The 22,405-nt window shown below is 41.1% G+C and overlaps 1 protein-coding gene across 2 annotated transcripts in view; it reads left to right on the forward strand.

Annotated features, from left to right (window-relative positions):
• The window catches only part of PLEKHM3 (pleckstrin homology domain containing M3), a 348,977-nt gene that overhangs the window by 144,501 nt on the left and 182,071 nt on the right, over positions 1–22,405 (forward strand). For both annotated transcript variants that reach the window (XM_073646341.1, XM_073646340.1), the window contains exon 4: positions 4,713–4,858. In XM_073646341.1, the coding sequence (XP_073502442.1) occupies positions 4,713–4,858 (146 nt within the window). The remainder of the gene's footprint in view (positions 1–4,712; positions 4,859–22,405) is intronic.

Raw genomic sequence — 22,405 nt, forward strand, 5'->3', positions numbered from 1 at the left:
CATCTACCGCTGTTACATCGCCGCTCAGTTTGACTCCCTGGGCACGGACCGGGTCACCGCCACGAGACTACAACCCTCAAGAGATCCGGCTCCGGGTAAGCTCCCGCGTGCGCAACGCAGCGCGACACAGGCCCAGGGGCGCGTCAAAAGAAGTGGAATATTCTTGAATGGCCAAGTCAGTCACCTGATCTCAACCCAATTGAGCATGCATTTCACTTGTTAAAGACTAAACTTCAGACAGAAAGGCCCACAAACAAACAGCAACTGAAAGCCACCGCAGTGAAGGCCTGGCAGAGCATCAAAAAGGAGGAAACACAGCATCTGGTGATGTCCATGAGTTCAAGACTTCAGGCAGTCATTGCCAACAAAGGGTTTTCAACCAAGTACTAGAAATGAACATTTTAGTTACAATTATTTAATCTGTCCAATTACTTTTGGCCCCTTTAAAAACAGGGTGGCACATGTTAAGGAGCTGAAACTCCTAAACCCTTCATCCAATTTTAATGCGGATACCCTCAAATGAAAACTGAAAGTCTGAACTTCAACTGCATCTGAATTGTTTTATTTAAAATTCATTGTGGTAATGTCCAGAATGAAAATTAGAAAAATGTTGTCTCTGTCAAAATATATATGGACCTAACTGTATTCCAGAGTCTCTTATTTTCATGTGTACTTTTAATATATGAAATACAAATGAAAATGTCAGGTACTCTTTAAATGCTGTAGTCCCCTGTGTAAAATAATAAAAAAAAAAACCTTATACTCACCTCCTTTAGTGGTGTCTTTCAGTGATGTTGGCACTTGGTCTCTCGGTTCTCATATGACATTGTTATGGACTTTGTAATGCCACTTGAGCGCTTCAGATGCGCTGCTTTTTCACTCTTTCCTTGAACAGTACTCCCAATATAAAACCCGCTGATGGTCTGCAATGCGCACATTACATAACTGTGCCAAGCAAGCACCTGGAGACCCAGGACCTACATCGCTGGAAGGGCCTTTGGTGCGGATGGTGAATATAAGAGGGTGTTTTCATTTTACATGGGGGACTACCTTAAGAAAGTGTTTTCCAAGTAATGGACAAACCCTTTAAGAGAGGACGTCTAATATGTTTTCCAAGTAGTGGACAATCCCTTTAAGAGATGACGCCTAATATGTTTATATATACTCGGTTACATGTAGCTGGTGCACACCAGTAAGTCAGTACTCTTACACAACTCAGGGCAAATCATGGTTCTCATAGTGTCTTAGATGTTGCAGTGATGGAAGGGGCTTGAAGGTAAATGCCTCTCCTATCAAGGGTTGAAGATGTTCAGAATGTTGTTAATTATACTCAGGAGCTGTCAGGGCTTGAAGATTATAAACGTGTTCCTTCTTTTTTTCAGCGCCCTGTCTTCTCTAGGATCTAATTATTTCAGGAGCAGCATTCTGTATGAGAAGACTCTTCAAAGTCAGGTTAATAATGGAAGATTCACCATCACACTTAGATTGATGTATTCTGTCTGACACTTAATTGTAGGGACAGTTCGGAAATTAACTATTACATGCGAGTATTATAACACTATAATAGAATTTCTAAATACATTTTTTACGTCCTAGTAACGTGCAAGAGAACTAAGTGTTGCTTATGTGAACTGCTGTGATAAAACACTAATGTATGTCCCTTTATAGCCCTAAGATGACACATTCAGGTATCCGTTGCCCACAATTTACCATGTAGAACTTTTTTTTCTTCTCTTTTAGTATGTGATGAAATTATGCATTATTATAGCTAAAACCACATTATATTTTGAAAGGCTTGTTTCAATTCCTCATCTGTGTCCAGCAACCTTCTCTTCAAACAAGTATGCAAGCATATCTTAAAGAGGACCTGTCACTTGCTCAAAATATTGAGTTAAATAGTTAGTAAAAATCCCTGCGCTCCCCCTGACTCAACACTTCTCTTTGTTTTGCTCTGCGTAATCCCATTGCAGAGATATTCACATTTGTTTCTTTCTTCTAGAGCACTCTGTGAAATTTCTGCTTGTAGACCAACTGGGCATTTCTTCAGTCTTCTCTGGGGGCATACAGTTTCACCTCTCCTGGACGCTATCAATCACAGCTGATCTAGCAGTCTCAGACACTGCTGAGCTGTAATTGGCAGCATCTGGGATGGAGGGGTGAAAGCGCATGCCCACAGAGAAAACTGAGGAAATGCCCAGTTGTTCTGCAAGCAGAGATTTCAGATATTGCGCTCCAAAAGCAACAAATGTGAATTTCTCTGCAATGCAGTGATGCAGTACAATACGGAAACGAGTGGCAGAACTGGGGGAATTTTCATAAGGTATTTAAAGAGTAATTGTCATTTTAATTTTTATTTTGTAAATCAATATTACACGTGAAAATTAGCAACTTTGTATTATATGTTATCAAATAAATTTGCATCTTTCACCTACTTGATTGATCTTTCAATTCATGGGTAAAAAAAAGTAAAATCCGTATTCCGTGAAGACAGATTTTCCCATTATTGAGATAGGAGATCGCAGCTGGTGCTTTTAAAATTCTATAGATTGGGAAGAAGAGGAGCTAGAGGCTGACACAGACATTCTGCTGCAAGTTCTGCAAGCCTATACTCACTGAAGACAGGTTTTACCCTATCATTGTGAGAATGAATGAATGATCCATCCAGAAGCAGATTTCTCTGATTAGAAATATTACAAAGTTTCTTATTTTCATGTGTATTGTTAAATTATGAAAGAGGAGATAAATAATGATAGTTACTGTTTAACTTAATTTTTTGAGCAACTGACAGGCCTTCCTTATCTCTGACATTTCCCCTCGTCCGTAAATATCTGGTGATCACAACAATGACATCACTGGCGTCAAATCAGAATTTTTCACCAAACTGAATAGGTTTGTTGGCAATCCTGCAGAAATATTACTCTGCTACATTAAAGGGGGCACACACAGATCAGCTCATATTATGGGTTACACATTCCAGTAAGCCCCACATTGTCTCTGTTTTTTACCAGACACAGCTCTGTACATTCTGACTTCTGCTCAGTCCTATTTAAGTAAATGGGACTTAACCTCCAATATCATGTAGAACACCATGGATGGAGCAGTGCCTAGTAAAGATAGAAGGGGTTGAAGGATACTTGTTCTAGTTAGTGTAGTGCTCTCCTTTTTTGCAACATGTAAAAACACAGAGTTTTCGTTCACATAGCCGTGTTTTCGCTCCAAGTGCTGTTTGACATCAGACAGCGCTCAGACCAATGTTATCCAATCTTGGCTGTTCACATGACTGTTTTTTACACAGACGGAATATGCATGTGAAAAATATTGCAGCCTGTATTTCGAGGGAAACTTTGCTACTCAAGTGTATGGGTTCACAAAAAAAGAAAATGATCCCACATGGATCAAGAGTATTGCATCCGATTTTTATGGATACATTGTCATTAATAACATAGGTAACGGTTTTCAGTCTTGTAAATTTTATTCACTGCTGATGTATAAAACCGATGCCATGAGGATGACACTACAAAAAAAATTGCCCATTTATTGTCAGAATGAAAAGAGGACACTTTTTTTGTACTTTTGTGTGATAGTGTGCGATCATTTCATGGGTCATCTTTTTTATATATTTACTTTATTTCTTTTCTTTTTTTATGATTGAGGTCAATGGTAAAGGGTCTGAAAACAGGAGCAATGTGAACTAAAACAATAGTTTGCCCATGTTGTAGCCAGTACTGCATCGGCAGGTAGCAGAAGGCTGGCACAGTCTTGCAATAGATATCTTGGCTTTGGTATTTATAATCCATATTTACCTATGTGGATGTAAGTAGCAAGTGACCTTTCCGGCGGATCCTTCATTGTGCCAAGATCACTTGAGTCTTTTTTTTGCCTTGTAGAGAAGCATTAAAGTTGCAGCTTCTTAGTCTAAAGATTGTACTTCTGGGAATATGGTAGAACTGGAGTCCAAAGGATTCATACATGCTTCATGGTTAATCAGATGCTAGGCTTTTGTGGTTACTTTGTGCCTTTTGATCAAGCGTCTAACCCAGTTTTTGAATGTACAGTGCTCAATCCTTGAAGGGCTTTTCCAGCGCCGCTTACTTCTGTATTGGGAGCTGATGGGCCTGTGTGCTTTAAAATACTATGGCTAATTTTAATTCTTGCCCTGGCTTCAGTAGGTATCTTGCCTAGAGAGAAATTTGAATTCTGTGCCTTACGGTAAAACCTTGGTACACAGCATCACCCCAGAAAAATGTAACTGCAGTATTTAGGTAAACCTCTTCAGCAAGGAAATCAAAGTTTTCCCAAACTATTTTGTCCCTCACAGGGCTCTGTTCCATACTCACTGCCATAACTTAGGTATATCCAGAGAATGAGAAGTACGCCTCGTCCGTTGCTTTTCTGTACTACTGTTCCTTACCAGTTTTGCCTCTTTCTTATAATCTTCTAACTGTAACTCATGTTATTAATCCAGAGACTCAAACATCTACCGGGATCAACAGTCTCCTAATAAAACAGTGCTGTCTTTTATTACACTGTACTAATCTATACATACTGTAAATGCTTTCCTTAGATTAGCGATAGATTACATTAAAAGTAAAAGTTTTCCAACAAAACCGAAGATTTTCTAGATGCTTTAACTTACCCCTGTATGATAACAAATTCCTTCTTGTAAATGAATGTTCTAACATATATTATTGGATCTCCTCTACTCTTTGCAGGTTGCCAGAGGCCAATTGGGCTTTCTAATGAAAAGGCCAAGGTGTGCAGTTATAGCGGGTGGTATTATTGTTGCTCGTGCCATGTAGATGATGGCTTCATTATACCAGCTCGGCTTGTTCACAATTGGGACACATCTAAACACAAGGTAAGGTGCAGTTCTTTTTGTAAATCTTTTTCCCATGCGTCTGTTTATTTCAGAGACCAATCATTGGCACATAGCTATCTTGCCAAAATTGTGATATTTATTAATATTTTCACAGGTTCCTGATTAGCAATTGCATTTTTTTCACAGACCACACAAAATAAAAGGCAGAATAAATGAAAATGGCATAACATGTTTAAAAAGGAGCTGTACTTTAACCCCTCTACCCCAGAAGGCTGTTTGGGCATTAATGACCAGGCCAATTTTTACAATTCTGACCACTGTCACTTTATGAGATAAGAACTCTGGAACGCTTCAATGGATCGCGCTGATTCTGAGATTGTTTGTTTTTTCGTGACATATTGTACTTCATGATAGTGGTAAAATTTCTTCGATATGACTTGTGTTTAATTGTGGAAAATTGTTAAAATTTTTCTATTTTGAAACTTTAGATTAAATTAACTAGCGCTGGACCCAGGCGTAAACTTAATATGAGATGGAGTGAAAGGTATAAAATAAAATTCTTTTTTGATAAAATTGATTAAAACCCAATTGTAAAATAAAGTAAAATGGGAGTAATTTATATTAGGTATAGGGATTAGTAGTAGTGGTAAAAGGCTGGTGGTCCTCTGTAGATCTTCTCAAAGTGGATCCACTAAGAATTGGTTTCTAGAACAGGGTGATTTTCTTGATGGCGAGGAGGAGAAGTGAATCAGAGGAGTCCAAGAAGGTTGTGGGTGACCCAGGGGGATGGTTCACTCTGCTAAGTTGTCCCAAGATAGGTAGGTGGATGTCCTGGTGGGATAGGGAAGTAGATGTGGTCTTTACAGAAGAGGTACAGCTGGCTCAGACGTATGTTTTGGTTGTTAATTAGTAAAAGGATTAATCTCAGAGGAAATCACTGCGGGATCTCGTCCTTCTCCTCCCGGTGAGGACGAAGGACGAAGCCAATTCTTAGTGGATCCATTTTGAGAAGATCTACAGAGGATCACCAGCCTTTAACCACTACTACTAAACCCTATACCTAATATAAATTACTCCTGTTTTACTTTATTTTACAATCAATTTTATCAATAAAGAATTTTATTTTATACCTTTCACTCCATCTCATTTTAAGTTTACGCCTGGGCCCAGCGCTAGTTAATTTTGATCCAATTTTTTAACCCTTGACAGACCGTGGTTTGTGTGTCCTACTTGCTGCAGGACCCTTCAAGCAGACCTACCAGCACCACTGTTTTTCTATTTATATTTTGAAACTTTGAATTTTTATGCCCTTAAATCAAAGAGATATGTCACACAAAATAGTTAATAAATAAGATTTCCCACATGTCTTCTTTACGTCAGCACAATTTTTGAAACATAATTTTTTTGTTAGGAAGTTCTAAGGGTTAAAAGTTGACCAGCGATTTCTAATTTTTCCATCAAAATTTACAAAACCATTTTTTTAGAGACCCCGTCACATTTGAGATGACTTTGAGGGGTCTATATGACAGAAAATACACAAAAATGACACCGTTCTTAAAACTACACCCCTCAAGGTGCTCAAAACCACATTCAAGAAGTTTATTAACCCTTTAGGTGCTTCACAGGAATTTTTGGAATATGGGGAAAAAAATGAACAATTAACTTTTTTTCAGAAAAAATTTATTTTAGATGTATTTTTTTTTATTTTTGCAAAGGTAATAGGAAAAAATAGACCCCAAAATTAGTTGTACAATTTCTACTGAGCATGCCGATACCCCATATGTGGGTGAACACCACTGTTTGGGTGTACAGCAGAGCTCGGAGGGGAAGGAGCGTCATTTGACTTTTTTTGAATGTAAAATTTGCTGGCATAATTAGTGGACACCATGTCGTGTTTGGAGAGCCCTGATGTGGCTAAACAGTGGAAACCCCCCACAAGTGACACCATTTTGGAAACTAGACCCCTCAGGGAACTTATATAGATGTATGGTGAGCACATTGAATCCCAAGGTGCTTCCCAGAAGTTCATAACGTTGAGCCGTGAAAATTAAAAAAAATCACATTTTCCCCACAAAAATGTTTTTTTTAACCCAAAATTTTGCATTTTCACAAGGGTAACAGGAGAAATTGCACCATACAATTTGATCTGCAATTTCTCCTGAATATGCCGATACCCCATATTTGGGGGAAAACCACTGTTTGGGGGATAGGCAGGGCTTGGAAGGGAAGGAGCGCCATTTGACTTTTTGAACTAAAAATTTGCTGGAATCATTAGCGGACACCATGTTCCATTTGGCGAGCACCTGATGTGCCTAAACAGTGGAAACCCCCCACAAGTGACCCCATTTTGGAAACTAGACCCCTCAAGGAATGTATCTATATGTGTGGTGAACACCTTAACCCCTAGGTGCTTCACAGAATTTTATAAGGTTGAGCCGTGAAAATAAAAAAATCACATTTTTCCCACAAAAATGTTATTTTAGCCCCAATTTTTTTTATTTTCATAAGGGTAACAGGAGAAATTGCACGATACAATTTGTTGTGCAATTGCTCCTGAGTACGCAGATACCCCACCTGTGGGAGAAAACTAGTTTTGAGTCACAGTGCAAAGCTCAGAAGGGAAAAAGCGCCATATTATAGTGCATATTTTACGGTTATGGTTTGTGGGTGCCATGACCAACTGGGAGAGCCCCTGAGGTGCCAGAACAGCAGAACCCCCCCATAAGTAACCCCATTTTACAAACTACACCTATCAACGAATTCATTTAGGGGTGCAGTGATCATATTGACACCACGGGTGTGTCACAGAATTTCATACCATTGGTCAGTGAAAAAAAAATAATTACATTTTTACCACCAAAATTTTGATTTAGCCGCACATTTTACATTTTCACACAAGACGTGGGTAAAAATGGCACTAAAATTTGGCCCACAATTTCTGCTGAATGTGGCAATACCCCATATATGGCTGTACAGTACTGCTTAGCCACACGGCGAGACTCAGGAGGGAAAGAGCACAATTTGCCTCCTGGAGCGCAGATTTTCCTAGAATAGTTTGCGGACTCCGTATACAGAGTCTTAGAAGATTCGAATAACCCCTCAAGTGACCCCATTTTGGAAATTATACCTCTTTGGGAATTTATCTACAGGTGTAATGACGATTTTGACTCCATGGGTGTTTTCAAGAAACAAGCAGCAGTGGATGTTGCTGAGTGAATATTGAAAACTGTTGTTGTAGTGACCAGTACGTTTTGCCCAGCTCGTGCTTCTAGAGACATGCACCCGTAAATTAGGCTGGCTCTGATCGGTAGAGAAATGCCAAACATGTGGACGCTATATGTGTTTTAGGCACACTGGGGCTCAGAAGGGAGGAGCGGCATTTGGATTTGGGAGAGCAGAATTTGCTGAATTTCTTTTGGAGGGTGAAGAGCCATTTCACTTTTCCAGAGCCTTTGTGCTACCAGTACCGTAACGTGGAAACCCCCTATATTTTAGATAACTGATGACGGACCTGAGTGGGGACCTGCTTTTTTCGTGAATAGAGTTGAAGCTTTTGTTAGGAACATTTTACATAACATTTTGGATCACATTTAGGGGGTTCCGTCTGAATCATGTATTTCGGAGATTTACCTGGAAACCCCAGTGTAAGCGCTCAGCGTAGAGCGGAGGATAAATATGTGCCGAGCCTTACTGCGATCTTTGGAAGACAAAATGAACAAAGAAAACAGCAGGTGAAAAATTGTTTTTGCTTATTTTTTTACGCCGTTCCTCGTGCGGTAAAGTGATTAGACGACTTTATTTTTCGGGTCGGTGCGATTAGAGTGATACCAGATTTATATAGTTTTTTATGTTTTGAAGCTTTTACACAATAAAAGCGATATTATAGAAAAAATAATTATTTTTGCTTTATTTTGAGAGCTATAACTTTTTTATTTTTCAGCTGATGGAGCTGTATCATGGCTTGTTTTTTGCAGGACAAGATGACGTTTTCAGCGGTTCCATTTTTATTTATATTCGTCTTTTTAATCGCGTTTCATTCCACTTTGTGTTCGGCGGTATGATGATAAAGCATCGTTTTTTGCCTCTTTTTCTTTTTTTTTATGGTGTTAACTAGTGGGACAGTTTTATAGGTCGGGTCGTTCTGGACGCCGCAGTACTAAATATGTGTACTTTTTTTGTTTATATATTTTTTTTTCATACAAATATTTAGTTATGGGTACAATATACACTGCTCAAAAAAATAAAGGGAACACTTAAACAACAGAATATAACTCCAAGTAAATCAAACTTCTGTGAAATCAAACTGTCCACTTAGGAAACAACACTGATTGACAATCAATTTCACATGCTGTTGTGCAAATGGAATAGACAATAGATGGAAATTATTGGCAATTATCAAGACACCCTCAATAAAGGAGTGGTTCTGCAGGTGGGGACCACAGGCCACATCTCAGTACCAATGCTTTCTGGCTGATGTTTTGGTCACTGCTCATCGTTATTGTCACCCTTGATGCTTAAGTACATGATGTGGAATATCTCCTGAAAAAAATGAATCAAGTGAAACAGTTTTTTTTGTATTGAGCACTTGTGTTAAATAAAAAAAAGGAAATGATAGACAATAATTTTAAACCAAAAACAATGGGAGGGAAAAATAGAAAAACCTAAAGCTTGCTGTGACACTGGTATTGGCACCCTTTACATTAATTTAGTATGGGAACACATTTTGACTCACCTGTGGTAAATCACAAAAGAGATTCACCTGTGATAAATTGTCGGTGCCCATGTGACATGAATTAACCAAATGAATGATGACTTAATTGTTTTAAAAAGCCACATGGTAGGCCCTGATCCTTTGTCACAATGACCTTGACAAACCGCAATCCTGCTGGGAAAATGTTCTGTGGACAGATGAAACAAAAATAGAGCTTTTTGGCAACGCAAAGCAACAGTTTGTTTACAGACTGCGCAATGAAGCTTATAAGGAAAAGAACACCTTACCAACAGGTAAGCATGGTGGAGGATCCATAATTCTGTGGGGTTGGTTTGCTGCGTCTGGTACTGGAGGCCTTGACCGCATCACAGAAATCATGAAATCAGAGAATTATCAAGAGATTTTAGAGCAAAATGTCCTACCCAGTGTACCATTGTCCTCCAGCAAGGCAATGACCCAAAGCACACATCTAAAAGTACACAGGAATGGTTGAAAAAGAAAAAAATGGACTGTTTTAAAATGGCCAGCAATGAGTTCTGACCTCAATCCCATTGAAACTCTTTGGGGTGAGCTGAAATCTGCCATTGGGAAAAAGAACCCTGCAAACATTCAAGAGCTTGAACAAACTGCAAAGAAAGAGTGGGAGAAAATTCCAGCTGAGAAATGCAAGAAGCTTATAGATGGCTACAAGAAATGTTTGGAGGCTGTCATCAATGCTAACGGGTATGCAACCAAGTATTAATTAGGGGTTCCTTTATTGCTGCACATGCTGTTTATTCTGTTTTTTCTTTTAAATTGCAACATGGAAGTTGAAAAACAATGTTTTATTGTTGTATTTCTTTGGACCACTAATTAATACAATTCTGAGGATATAACTATGGTACATTTCCATTTATTTCTGAAGATATTGTACAGTCTATGAAAAAAATGAAGGGGTGCCAATAACGATGAGCAGGACTGTACAGGCAGGCTTATATACAGACGCAAACATACAGGCTGCATATACAGAGACACAGACATACAGGCAGGCTTATATATGTACACAGACATATAGGCATGCCTATACACAAGCACAGATATAGGCATTCTTGTATACAGACACACACAGACATATAGGCAGGTTTTTATACTGACACATAGACATATAGGTAGGCTTATACACAGACAGGCTTATATACAGATACACACAGACATACAGGCTTGCTTATATACAGGCACACAGACCTACATGCAAGCTTATATACAGACTCACACTGACATATAGGCAGGCTTATATACAGACACACACTGACATATAGGCAGGCTTATATACAGACCCACACTGACATATAGGCAGGCTTATATACAGATACACACAGACATATAGGCAGGCTTATATACGGACACACACTGACATACAGTACAGACCAAAAGTTTGGACACACCTCATTTAAAGATTTTTCTGTATTTTCATGACTTTGAAAATTGTACATTCACACTGAAGGCATCAAAACTATGAAGTAACACATGTGGAATTATATACTTAACAAAAAAGTGTGAAACAACTGAAAATATGTCTTATATTCTAGGTTCTTCAAAGTAGCCACCTTTTGCTTTGATGACTGCTTTGCACACTCTTGGCATTTTCTTAATGAGCTTCAAGAGGTAGTCACCGGAAATGGTTTTCACTTCACTGGTGTGCCCTGTCAGGTTTAATAAGTGGGATTTCTTGCCTTATAAATGGGGTTGGGACCATCAGTTGTGTTGTGCAGAAGTCAAGTGGATATACAGCTGATATTCCTACTGAATAGACTGTTAGAATTTGTATTATGGCAAGAAAAAAGCACCTGAGTAAAGAAAAACGAGTGGCCATCATTACTTTAAGAAATGAAGGTCAGTCAGTCCAAAAAATTGGGCAAACTTTGAAAGTGTCCCCAAGTGCAGTTGCAAAAACCATCAAGCACTACAAAGAAACTGAGGACCGCCCCAGGAAAGGAAGACCAAGAGTCACCTCTGCTTCTGAGGATAAGTTTATCCGAGTCACCAGCCTCAGAAATCGCAGGTTAAAAGCCGCTCAGATTAGAGACCAGGTCAATGTGACACAGAGTACTAGCAGCAGATACATCTCTTCAACAACTGTAAAGAGGAGACTTTGTGCAGCAGGCCTTCATGGTAAAATAGCTGAAAGGAAACCACTGCTAAGGATAGGCAGCAAGCAGAAGAGACTTGTTTGGGCTAAAGAACACAAGGAATGGACATTAGACCAGTGGAAATCTGTGCTTTGGTCTGATGAGTCCAAATTTGAGATCTTTGGTTCCAACCACCGTGTCTTTGTGTGACGCAGAAAAGGTGAACGGATGGACTCTACATGCCTGGTTCCCACCGTGAATCATGGAGGAGGAGGTGTGATGGTGTGGGGGTGCTTTGCTGGTGACACTGTTGGGGATTTATTCAAAATTGAAGGCATACTGAACCAGCATGGCTACCACAGCATCTTGCAACGGCATGCTATTCCATCCAGTTTGCGTTTAGTTGGACCATCATTTATTTTTCAACAGGACAATGAACCCAAACACACCTCCAGGCTGTGTAAGGGCTATTTGACCTAGAAGGAGAGTGATGGGGTGCTACGCCGGATGACCTGGCCTCCACAGTCACCAGACCTGAACCCAATCGAGATGGTTTGGGGTGAGCTGGACCGCAGAGCGAAGGCAAAAGGGCCAACAAGTGCTAAGCATCTCTGGGAACTCCTTCAAGATTGTTGGAAGACCATTTCCGGTGACTACCTCTTGAAGCTCATCAAGAGAATGCCAAGAGTGTGCAAAGCAGTCATCAAAGCAAAAGGTGGCTACTTTGAAGAACCTATAATATAAGACATATTTTCAGTTGTTTCACACGTATTTGTTAAGTATATAATTCCACATGTGTTAATTCATAGTTTTGATGCCTTCAGTGTGAATGTACAATTTTCAGTGTGATGAAAACACAGAAAAATCTTTAAATGAGAAGGTGTGTCCAAACTTTTGGTCTGCACTGTATAGGCAGGCTTATATACAGACACACACTGCCATATAGGCAGGCTTATATACCGACACACACTGACATATAGGCAGGCTTATATACAGACACGCACACACAGACATATAGGCAGGCTTATATACAGACACGCACACACAGACATATAGGCAGGCTTGTATACAGACACACACACACACAGACATATAGGCAGGCTTATATACAGACACGCACACACAGACATATAGGCAGGCTTATATACAGACACACACACACAGACATATAGGCAGGCTTATATACAGACACACACACACAGACATATAGGCAGGCTTATATACAGACACGCACACACAGACATATAGGCAGGCTTATATACAGACACAGACATACACACGTGGTCAAAATTGTTGGTACCGCTCGTTTAATGAAAGAAAAACCCACAAATAAACTCAAATAACTTGAATCTGACAAAAGTAATAATAAATTAAAAATCTATGAAAATTAACCAAATGAAGTCAGACATTGCTTTTCATCCCTGCTTCCACAGAATTTTAAAAAAAATTAAACTAATCAAATAGGCCTGGACAGAAATTATGGTACCCTTAACTTAATATTTTGTTGGACAACCTTTTGAGGCAAGCACTGCACTCAAACGATTCCTGTAACTGTCAATGAGACTTCTGCACCTCTCGACAGGTATTTTGGCCCACTCCTCATCTGCAAACTGCTTCAGTTGTCTCATGTTTGAAGGTTGCCTTTTCCAGATGGCATGTTTCAGCTCTTACCAAAGATTCTCAATCGGATTTAGGTCAGGACTCATAGAAGGCCACTTCAGAATAGTCCAATGTTTTCCTCTTAGCCATTCTTGGGTGTTTTTAGCTGTGTGTTTTGGGTCATTATCCTGTTGCAAGACCCATGACCTGCGACAGACCAAGCTTTCTGACACTGGGCAGCACATTTCTCTCTAGAATCCCTTGATAGTCTCGAGATTTCATTGTACCCTGCACAGATTCAAGACACCCTGTGCCAGATGGAGCAAAGCAGCCTCAGAACATAACAGAGCCTCTTCCATGTTTCACAGTAGGGACAGTGTTCTTTTCTTGATATGCTTCATTTTTCCGTCTGTGAACATAGAGCTGATGTGCCTTTCCAAGAACTTCCATTGTTGTCTCATCTGTCCATAGGACATTCTCCCAGAAGCTTTTTGGCTTGTCAACATGTAGTTTGGCAAATGCCAGTCTGGCTTTTTTATGATTTTTTTTCAAAAATGGTGTTATCCTTGGTCGTCTCCCATGAAGTCCACTTTGGATCAAACAACAACGGATGGTGCGATCTGACACTGATGTTCCTTGAGCTTGAAGTTCACCTTTAATCTCTTTAGACTTTTTCCTGGGCTCTTTTGTTACCATTCATATTATCCGTCTCTTTGATTCGTCATCAATTTTCCTCCTGCGGCCATGTCTAGGGAGGTTGGCTACAGTCCCATGGATCTTAAATTTCTGAATAATATGTGCAACTGTAGTCACAGAAACATCAAGCTGCTTGGAGATGGTCTTGTAACCTTTAACTTTAACATGCTTGTCTATAATTTTCTTTCTAATCTCCTGAGACAACTCTTTCCTTTGCTTCCTCTGGTCCATGTTTAGTGTGGTACACACCATGTCACCAAACAGCACAGTGAGTATCTGTAGCCCTATATACAGGCCCACTGACTGATTACAAGATTGTAGACAAACTGTGATGCTAATTAGTGGACACAACTTGATTTAACATATCCCTTTTGTCACATTATTTTCAGGGGTACCATCATTTCTGTCCAGGCCTATTTCATGAGTTTAATTTTTTTTTAAATTCTGTAGAAGCAGGATTGAAAAGCAATGTTTGACTTTCATTTGTTCATTTCCGTAGATTTTTAATTTATTATTACTTTTGTCAGATTCAAGTTATTTCTGTGACCATTGTGGGTTTTTCTTTCATTAAACGAGGGGTACCAACAATTTTGACCACGTGTGTACATGCAGGCTTATATATAGGCTTATATAGAGACACACACAGACATACAAGCAGGCTTATGTACAGACACACAGACATATACGCAGGCTTATATAGAGACACACACAGATATACAGGCAGGCTTATATATGTACATACAGGTAGGCTTATATACAGACACACACAGACATACAGGCAGTCTTATATACAGACTTACAGACATACAGGCAGGCTTATATACAGACATATAGGCAGGCTTATATACAGACATACAGGCAGGCTTATATACAGGCAGGCTTATATACAGACATACAGGCAGGCTTACAGACACTCTTACATACACAGGTAAACAGAAGCACATACTGTACACACAGAACCATCTATCTATATAATTGTCTTATCCCGTCTGTCTGTCTGTCCAGGAAATCCCACGTCGCTGATTGGTCCGGCCGCGGCCAATCAGCGACGCGGCATTTCACAAAAAGATGGCGGCCGTTAGCGGCTGATCTGCCGCACGGAGGTGAGCGGCGATGCAGCCTGGAGATGAAGCCGGCTGCTCGCAGCATACGTCCCCCGACCGGAGGCGCCGCTGACCCCCATGCGGCTACTGTCCGGAGATCAGCGGCTACGGCCGCTTATCTCCGAACGGTAAAAGTGACGCCCCTCCCCTCTCCTCCCCTTCTCTACTCTCTCCTCCCCTCCTCTCTCCTCCCCTCATCTCCTCCTGTCCCTCCCCCTGCTCGCTCAGGACCCCGGCACCCGGCGCCATACTTACCCCTCCCCGTGCCTGCGCAGCAGCACCTGTGTCTTCCGCTGCTGCTGTGTGACGTGTCAGGTCAGAGGGCGCGGTGACGTCTTTACACCACGTTCTCTCCTGACCGGTCACAGCGGGAACATGCGGGCTACGCTGGAGTCCAGAGGAGCAGCTGACAAGTGAGGTGAGTATTGGATTTTTTTTTTTTTTATTGTATGGGGCCATAGGGCATTAAATGGTGGGGTGGCGAAGTGTGACATTGTGGAGGGGCCATTATAAGGGAAGGGGGATGTGACATCCTCCATGGGGCACTATGGGGGGGATGTGACATCCTGCATGGGGTATTATATAGGGGGGGTGTGACATCCTGCATGGGGTATTATAAGGGAGGGGGTGATGTCACATCCAGCATGGGGCATTATAACGGACGGGGGATGTGACATCCTGCATGGCGCATTATATGGGGGGGGAGTCACATCCTGCATGGGGCATATTCTAGAATACCCGATGCGTTAGAATCGGGCAACCATCTATGTATGTATACCTACCATCAAGCTAGTGGAGCCTGAATACACAGTGGAGATCCCAGCCTAAGGGGAGAGCAGGAAAAGAAGGTGTCAGTATTTCCTTTGCAGTGCAGCTCCTGGAAACCATCACTGTGGGGGACTCCCGAGTTCCGCCTACATGTCTCCTCTGAGTGACTGCACAGCTCAGTGTTTGCAGCTGCCAGCCACCTGTCACTACATGAAGGCCAGTGAGTGGTTTGAGCGGCCATGAGCTCTCTGGGAGCTTCGGGGCCCATGCAGCCACCCAAACCACTGTAGGGACTGTACTCACTCAGGTGCTATGAGAGGCAAAAAGGAGGCCTGTTTCTTTAAATGTCCATAGCGGTTTATTGGCTTCATAAACCGTCAAAATAAAAATGTAAACAGACAGCCTTTAGTCCAGGCAAAAGCAAAAGTAAAGCAGTCCTTTTAGCAAAGTCTCGGGTAAACCGGACCTGTGATCACACAGGCTGGTAAGCATCCAGCACACAGCTCAGTCTGGATACAACACACAAGAGGCCTTCTCCCTCCAAACACTGGCCATGTGTCAAACAACAGCCTCCATTATATAGGCTCGTAATCACACCCAGAGGTGAGGTATGAGGTAGCTAGACCTGCCCAACTCTTCACAGCTACCCGTAACCCGGTACCAGGTGCACCAGTTAGTCCTCTTAGTGCATGCGTGCACTAGAGAAAATACTCCGGGTTACATCACAGAGACCAACCATCTCTGTGATACATACCTCACATTGACTATGTGACCATTAGCCACCTTACACCACTTATATCATTCAGGCCCTTAAAACCAATGGAGGGACCAGTTCAGGGAGCAAATGTCCCCCAGTGTAAGACATAGTGACAGGACTGTGTGTGATGCGGTGACTGCATGTAGAAGATTTAAAGGGCTGGCGGCCCACTTTCTAGTTTACTGCTGCAGCCCAGTGGCCACTTGACCAATTTGGCAGATTGCCAATCCGGGCCTGTGGAGAGGCGGCTGAGATGGCTGTTGGATGAAAGATTGATCAAAACATTGTTCAGCCTGCAGCCTTCTAATATGTATGGTCAGCCTTAAGCCCAGCTCCGACCCTTTACAGGTGTGGCCTCACTGTATGGAAAATTTCCAGAATTTCTTCCAGGTGTGTAACACATCAAACCTTGACATTTTAGTTCATTGGGAAAGCTTTTAGAAGAACTATAGCTCTGTTTTCTCATTTGCAGATGCACTTCATGATGCTGTGTCCTTTACTGCTCCTATAAAACTCCTAACAAAGCTTGATATAAGACGTTTATATAATGAGACATTTTGTCTTCCTTGAAATAAAATGTATTGATTTTTTTCGTTCTTCTAACAGTGATGTTTTTTAATGCACTTTCCAGCCTTAATTAGGAGTTATTTGCGATTTAAGCCGAACTTGCTTGGTACAATATGTCTGGAGAAGATTTAAAATCTAAAGAAAAAACCTTTCTGCCATCATTTGCCTTCCTGAAATAGCACAATTTAGCTGTGTCTCAGTGTAAACATGGACTTAAGGGTCTGGAAGCCTAATAGCATTGCTCAATATATCATTTTCCATCATTCTATTCTCAAGTGTCATAGACAAAATTTCCCCCATGCTTTAGAATGGAATACATTAGTAGGAGCTATTTCATCTTTCCCTACTCTGTTTGAGTGAATACATAATAGGAAAAAAATTAGTTCAGTGGTTTCTGGTAATTAATGTCCCCTTGATGCAGTTGGCCTGTGTGATGTATATTGTAGTTCTTTCTTTGCTATCTGACCGATTAGTTTTTTGCAAATATGATAAAATTACATTATTTTTATGTACATAAATTATATATATATATATATTTTTTTTTTATTGGAGCACTAGTCGTGTTTCATATAAAGGGTTGTTTACCTGTAAATGCAGGTTGGTGGAATAGTAAGAAGTTATTTGATAATTTGTGTGCTATTCTAAGGATTGCCATAATACTTGTTACATTGAGATCTGCCATTCAGCTATTGTTTAGTTGTAATTTGGTTATTTTTACTTGGGAGCGTAATTATTTATTTGTGGTCATCATCAGTACATTATCGTCAACGACAGATTACAATTATAAATGTAATAACATACAGTTGGGTCCAGAAATATTTCGACAGTGACCGAATCTTCGTGATTTCAGCTCTGCATGACACTATTTTGGATTTAAAATGAAACAACTGAGATGCAATTGAAGTGAAGACTTTTAGGTTTAATTACCGTATTTTTCGGACTATAAAACACACTTTTTTTCCTCCAAAATTTTGGAGGAAAATGGGGGGTGCGTCTGTAGTCCGAATCTACTATATATTGTACTGTTGCTGGTGCTGTGGGGGAGCGGCAGCGGCGGAGGAGCAGGGCACAGGAGGCAGCAGCTGCCTCCTCCAGCCAACACTGCTAAAGAAAATGAATATTCAGTGCTCCCCACGCCCATGGGTGCAGGGAGCACTGAATATTCATTCTCCTTAATAGCGGGCATGCAGTGTCAGCCCAGCCGCCGGCTTCCTGCAGCGGCTCAGCGGTCACATGTACACGCTATTAAAGAGCATGAATATTCACTCCTCTCCTCGGCATACGCGATCGTTCAGCCACTGCAGGAGCCGCGGCTGCTGCTACAGTGTGCTCCCGCTGTTGAGGAGAATGAATAGTTACTACTCCCCACGCCAATAGTCCCGGCGTGGGGAGCAGTGACTATTCCGGCACCTCATCTCACCGTGTAAGAGCGCATGGTAGTGACGTTATGCGTGGCTCACACTGTGAGATCAGCTGCTGGCAGCAGAGCAGGATGCAGCGCTGGAGCAGAGGGAAGGAAGGTGAGTAGTATCATTTATTTTTTTGTGCGCAGTATGATGGGGAAAAGGGGTGCCATGCATACCAGGATGAGGGGTGCCATACAAAACAGGATGAGTGATGCAATGCATACCAGGATGGGGGTGCCATGCATACCAGGATGAGTGGTGCCATGCATACCAGGATGAGGGGTGCTATGCATACCAGGATGAGGGGTGCCATGCATACCAGGATGAGGGGAGCCATGCATACCAGGATGAGGGGTGCCACTCATACTAGGATGAGGGATGAAGGGTGCCATGCATACCAGGATAAGGGGTGCCATGCATACCAGGATGAGGGGTGCCGTGCATACCAGGATGAGGGGTGCCGTGCATACCAGGATGAGGGGTGCCATGCATACCAGGATGAGGGGTGCCATGCGTACCAGGATGAGGGGTGCCGTGCATACCAGGATGAGGGGTGCCATGCATACCAGGATGGGGATGAGGGGTGCCATGCATACCAGGATGAGGGGTGCCATGCGTACCAGGATGAGGGGTGCCATGCGTACCAGGATGAGGGGTGCCATGCATACCAGGATGGGGATGAGGGGTGCCATGCATACCAGGATGGGGGCTACGTATAACAAGAAGGGGGGGCCATATATACCAGGATGGAGGATATTAGTACAGAATTGTGGGACATAACCGCTATAACAGTGTTAGCAGCAGACCCTCTCTGTGCATAATGACCACATATTTGCTTCCATTTACATTTTTTTTCTAATTTCTTCCTCTAAAACCTAGGTGTGTCTTATGGTCTGATGCGTCTTATAATCTGAAAAATATGGTAAAGGGTTTGAAAATATATATCCTGTGAAACGTTTAGGGATTGCAACCATTTTTCTACAAAGCCAGACATAGCGTTTACCTCGGTTGCCATAAAGTTCAATTTTGGTCTCATCTGACCACACCACCTTCCTCCATACATTTAGGGAGTATCCCACATGTCTTTTGGCAAACTCAAAACCAGGGCTGTGGAGTCAGTAACCTAAACCGCCGACTCCTCAATTTCCATGACTCCGACTCCACGACTCCGACTCCCTCATACATGGCTCATGTTTAAGTTTAAGTGATACATTTACTGTAGTAAAATGTTAAGTAACAGCAGGCTTTTAATCATTATTATAATACAATAATCAAACCATTTAGATAGAACATAAAATATATTTATGAGCTAAGCGGAAAAACAAACTAAAACATCAAGCATACAGAGACAACATATGCTGGACTATTGATTTATGCACAGTTTTTTGAAAGTTTAGATATGCTTTAAGAAGTACTTACCTTAATCCTGCTTTCCTGTTCACTCCAGCAGTTCTGAGATGAGTGCAGGCATTCCTTCCCTGTGTGTGTTTGTTTTTTTTTCCCGTTATCTGCAGAGGAGGAGCTTCACTACTTATCATGTACATAAACTGCAGCACAGATTCATCTCAGCTAAAAGTCTAGTCCCTTAGATCAGGAATAGGACAGACATTTATAGGACATTTCATAACTTTCCCAAATTCTTAAGAAAAAATATTCCCCACAAACTTCATTGAATTTAAATTGAACTGTACCCAATTTATTATATATTTTAGGAGTTTGAGTCGGTCCATTTTATTACAACTCCACCAAAATGGACACCGACTCCACAGCCCTGCTCAAAACGAGCCTTACAATTTTTGTGTGTAAGTAAAGTCCTTTTTCTGCCCACTCTTCTATAAAGGCTACCTCTATGGAGTGTACGGCTTATTGTGGTCGTCTGGACAGATACTCCAGTCTCTGCTTGGGAACTCTGTAGCTCCTTCAGGGTTACCTTTGGTCTCTGTGCTGCCTCCCTGATTAATGCCCTCCTTGCCTGGGCTGAGAGTGGTGGTCGGACCTCTCTTGGCAGGTTTGTTGTGGTAATGTGTTCTTTCCATTTGATGATAATGGATTTGATGGTGCTTGAGGGGATCATCAGAGATTGGGATATTTTTTTATAACCCAACCCTGACTTGTACTTCTCAACAACTTTGTCCCTGACTTGTTTGGAGATCTCCTTGGTCTTCATGGTGTTGTTTGGTTAGTTTTGCCTCTTGCTTATTGGCGTTGCAGCCTCTGTTGCCTTTCAGAAAAGGTGTGTATATACTGACAGACCATGTGACACTTAGATTGCACACAGGTGGTCTTGCTTTCACTAAGCATGTGACTTATGAAAGTAATTGCTTGCACCAGACATTTTTAGGGGCTTTATAGAAAAAGGGGTAAATACATATGCATATACCAAATTTTAGTTATTTGATCCCATAAATTTAATTTATACCTATATTTTTCTCACTTAACCAATTTAGACTATTTAGTGCTGATGCATCACACACAAATCGGATTACAAAAATATTTAAACACAGGTTGTAATGTAACAAAATAGGTAAAAAGCCAAGAGGGGTGAATACTTTCGCAAGCCACTATAATTGTTCAGTTACCTTTAGTCCATTTAGAAAGTGGCAGCTACATATTAAACAGCTGTAATTCCTAAACCCTTACTCCAATTAGGATGTGAATACCCTCAAATTAAAGCGGAGAGTCTGCACTTTAAGCCCATATTAATTATAGAACTATATCTTGAATATGTTTTGGTGAACAGCTAAAATGCCAAAAATTGTGTTACTGTCCAAATATTTCTGTACCTAACTGTAGTTACATAGATGAATTGCAAAAGTTAAAGTGAAATGCTTGTTAAAGGGGTTTTCCAGGACAAGACTAGTGATAGCCAATCTATAGGATAAGCCATCAATATCAGATCGGTAGCTTCATACGCATGCACCTAGCCAATCGTGTAAGCATTGCAGTCTGTTCCGTGTATACATTGTGCTGTCTACCTGCACATCATCAGCTTAGTAGTAGCAGTGCAAGGTATTATAACATTGACTTATGCATTTCAATTTGTATTCATTATATGTGTGTTGTGGTAACAGCCATATTCATCATGAAATAACAGATTTGGAGCATGTTTTCTTTAGTACTCCATGTTGTATCATCCCTATTATTCCTCCTGAAATGTATAAATATTTTACTCACTTATCTAATTCTACAGCACTTTACAGACATTATCATTGCTGTCCCCATTGGGGCTCACAATCTACATTCCCTATCAGTAGGCCACCCACATACAGGGAGAACATACAAACTCACTGCAGATAATGTCCATGGTGGCAAACATATGCACGGAGTTTGTATGTTATTATAAGCATTTACTATAAGTTATGAGATAATAATTACAATCATAATTAAATAAGCTTCTCCAGCTTCAAAAAATTAATGGATGCATCAACTTTCTTTTTTTTTTTGAGTACCCTATTTTACTGACCACAACCCTAGAAGTAATTTGAACCCAAGACCTCAGCGCTGCAAGGCTGCAGTGCTAACCACTGAGCCACCATGCTGCCCCTACTATTTCTGTGATATACCTGGGCAGCACGGTGGCTCAGTGGTTAGCATTGCAGCCTTGCAAGGAGTTTGTATGTTCTCCCCATGTTTGCGTGGGTTTCCTCCAGGTTCTCCTGTTTCCTCCCACACTTCAAAGACATACTGATAGAGAATTTAGATTGTGAGCCCTAACGGGGACAGAAATGGTGATGTCTGTAAAGTGCTGTGGAATTAATGGCGCTATATAAGTGAGTAAAATAAATAAATATAAAACCATGAAATTGATTATAACATTTTATCGCTAATTCAATAACATTTTCTTTGCACAGTATCCTAATGTTTGTACAAT

Source organism: Phyllobates terribilis, unplaced genomic scaffold, assembly GCF_046119375.1.
Source record: "Phyllobates terribilis strain yellow unplaced genomic scaffold, ASM4611937v1 Scaffold_9__5_contigs__length_417890890, whole genome shotgun sequence".
In the NCBI taxonomy this organism is placed as follows: domain Eukaryota; kingdom Metazoa; phylum Chordata; class Amphibia; order Anura; family Dendrobatidae; genus Phyllobates; species Phyllobates terribilis.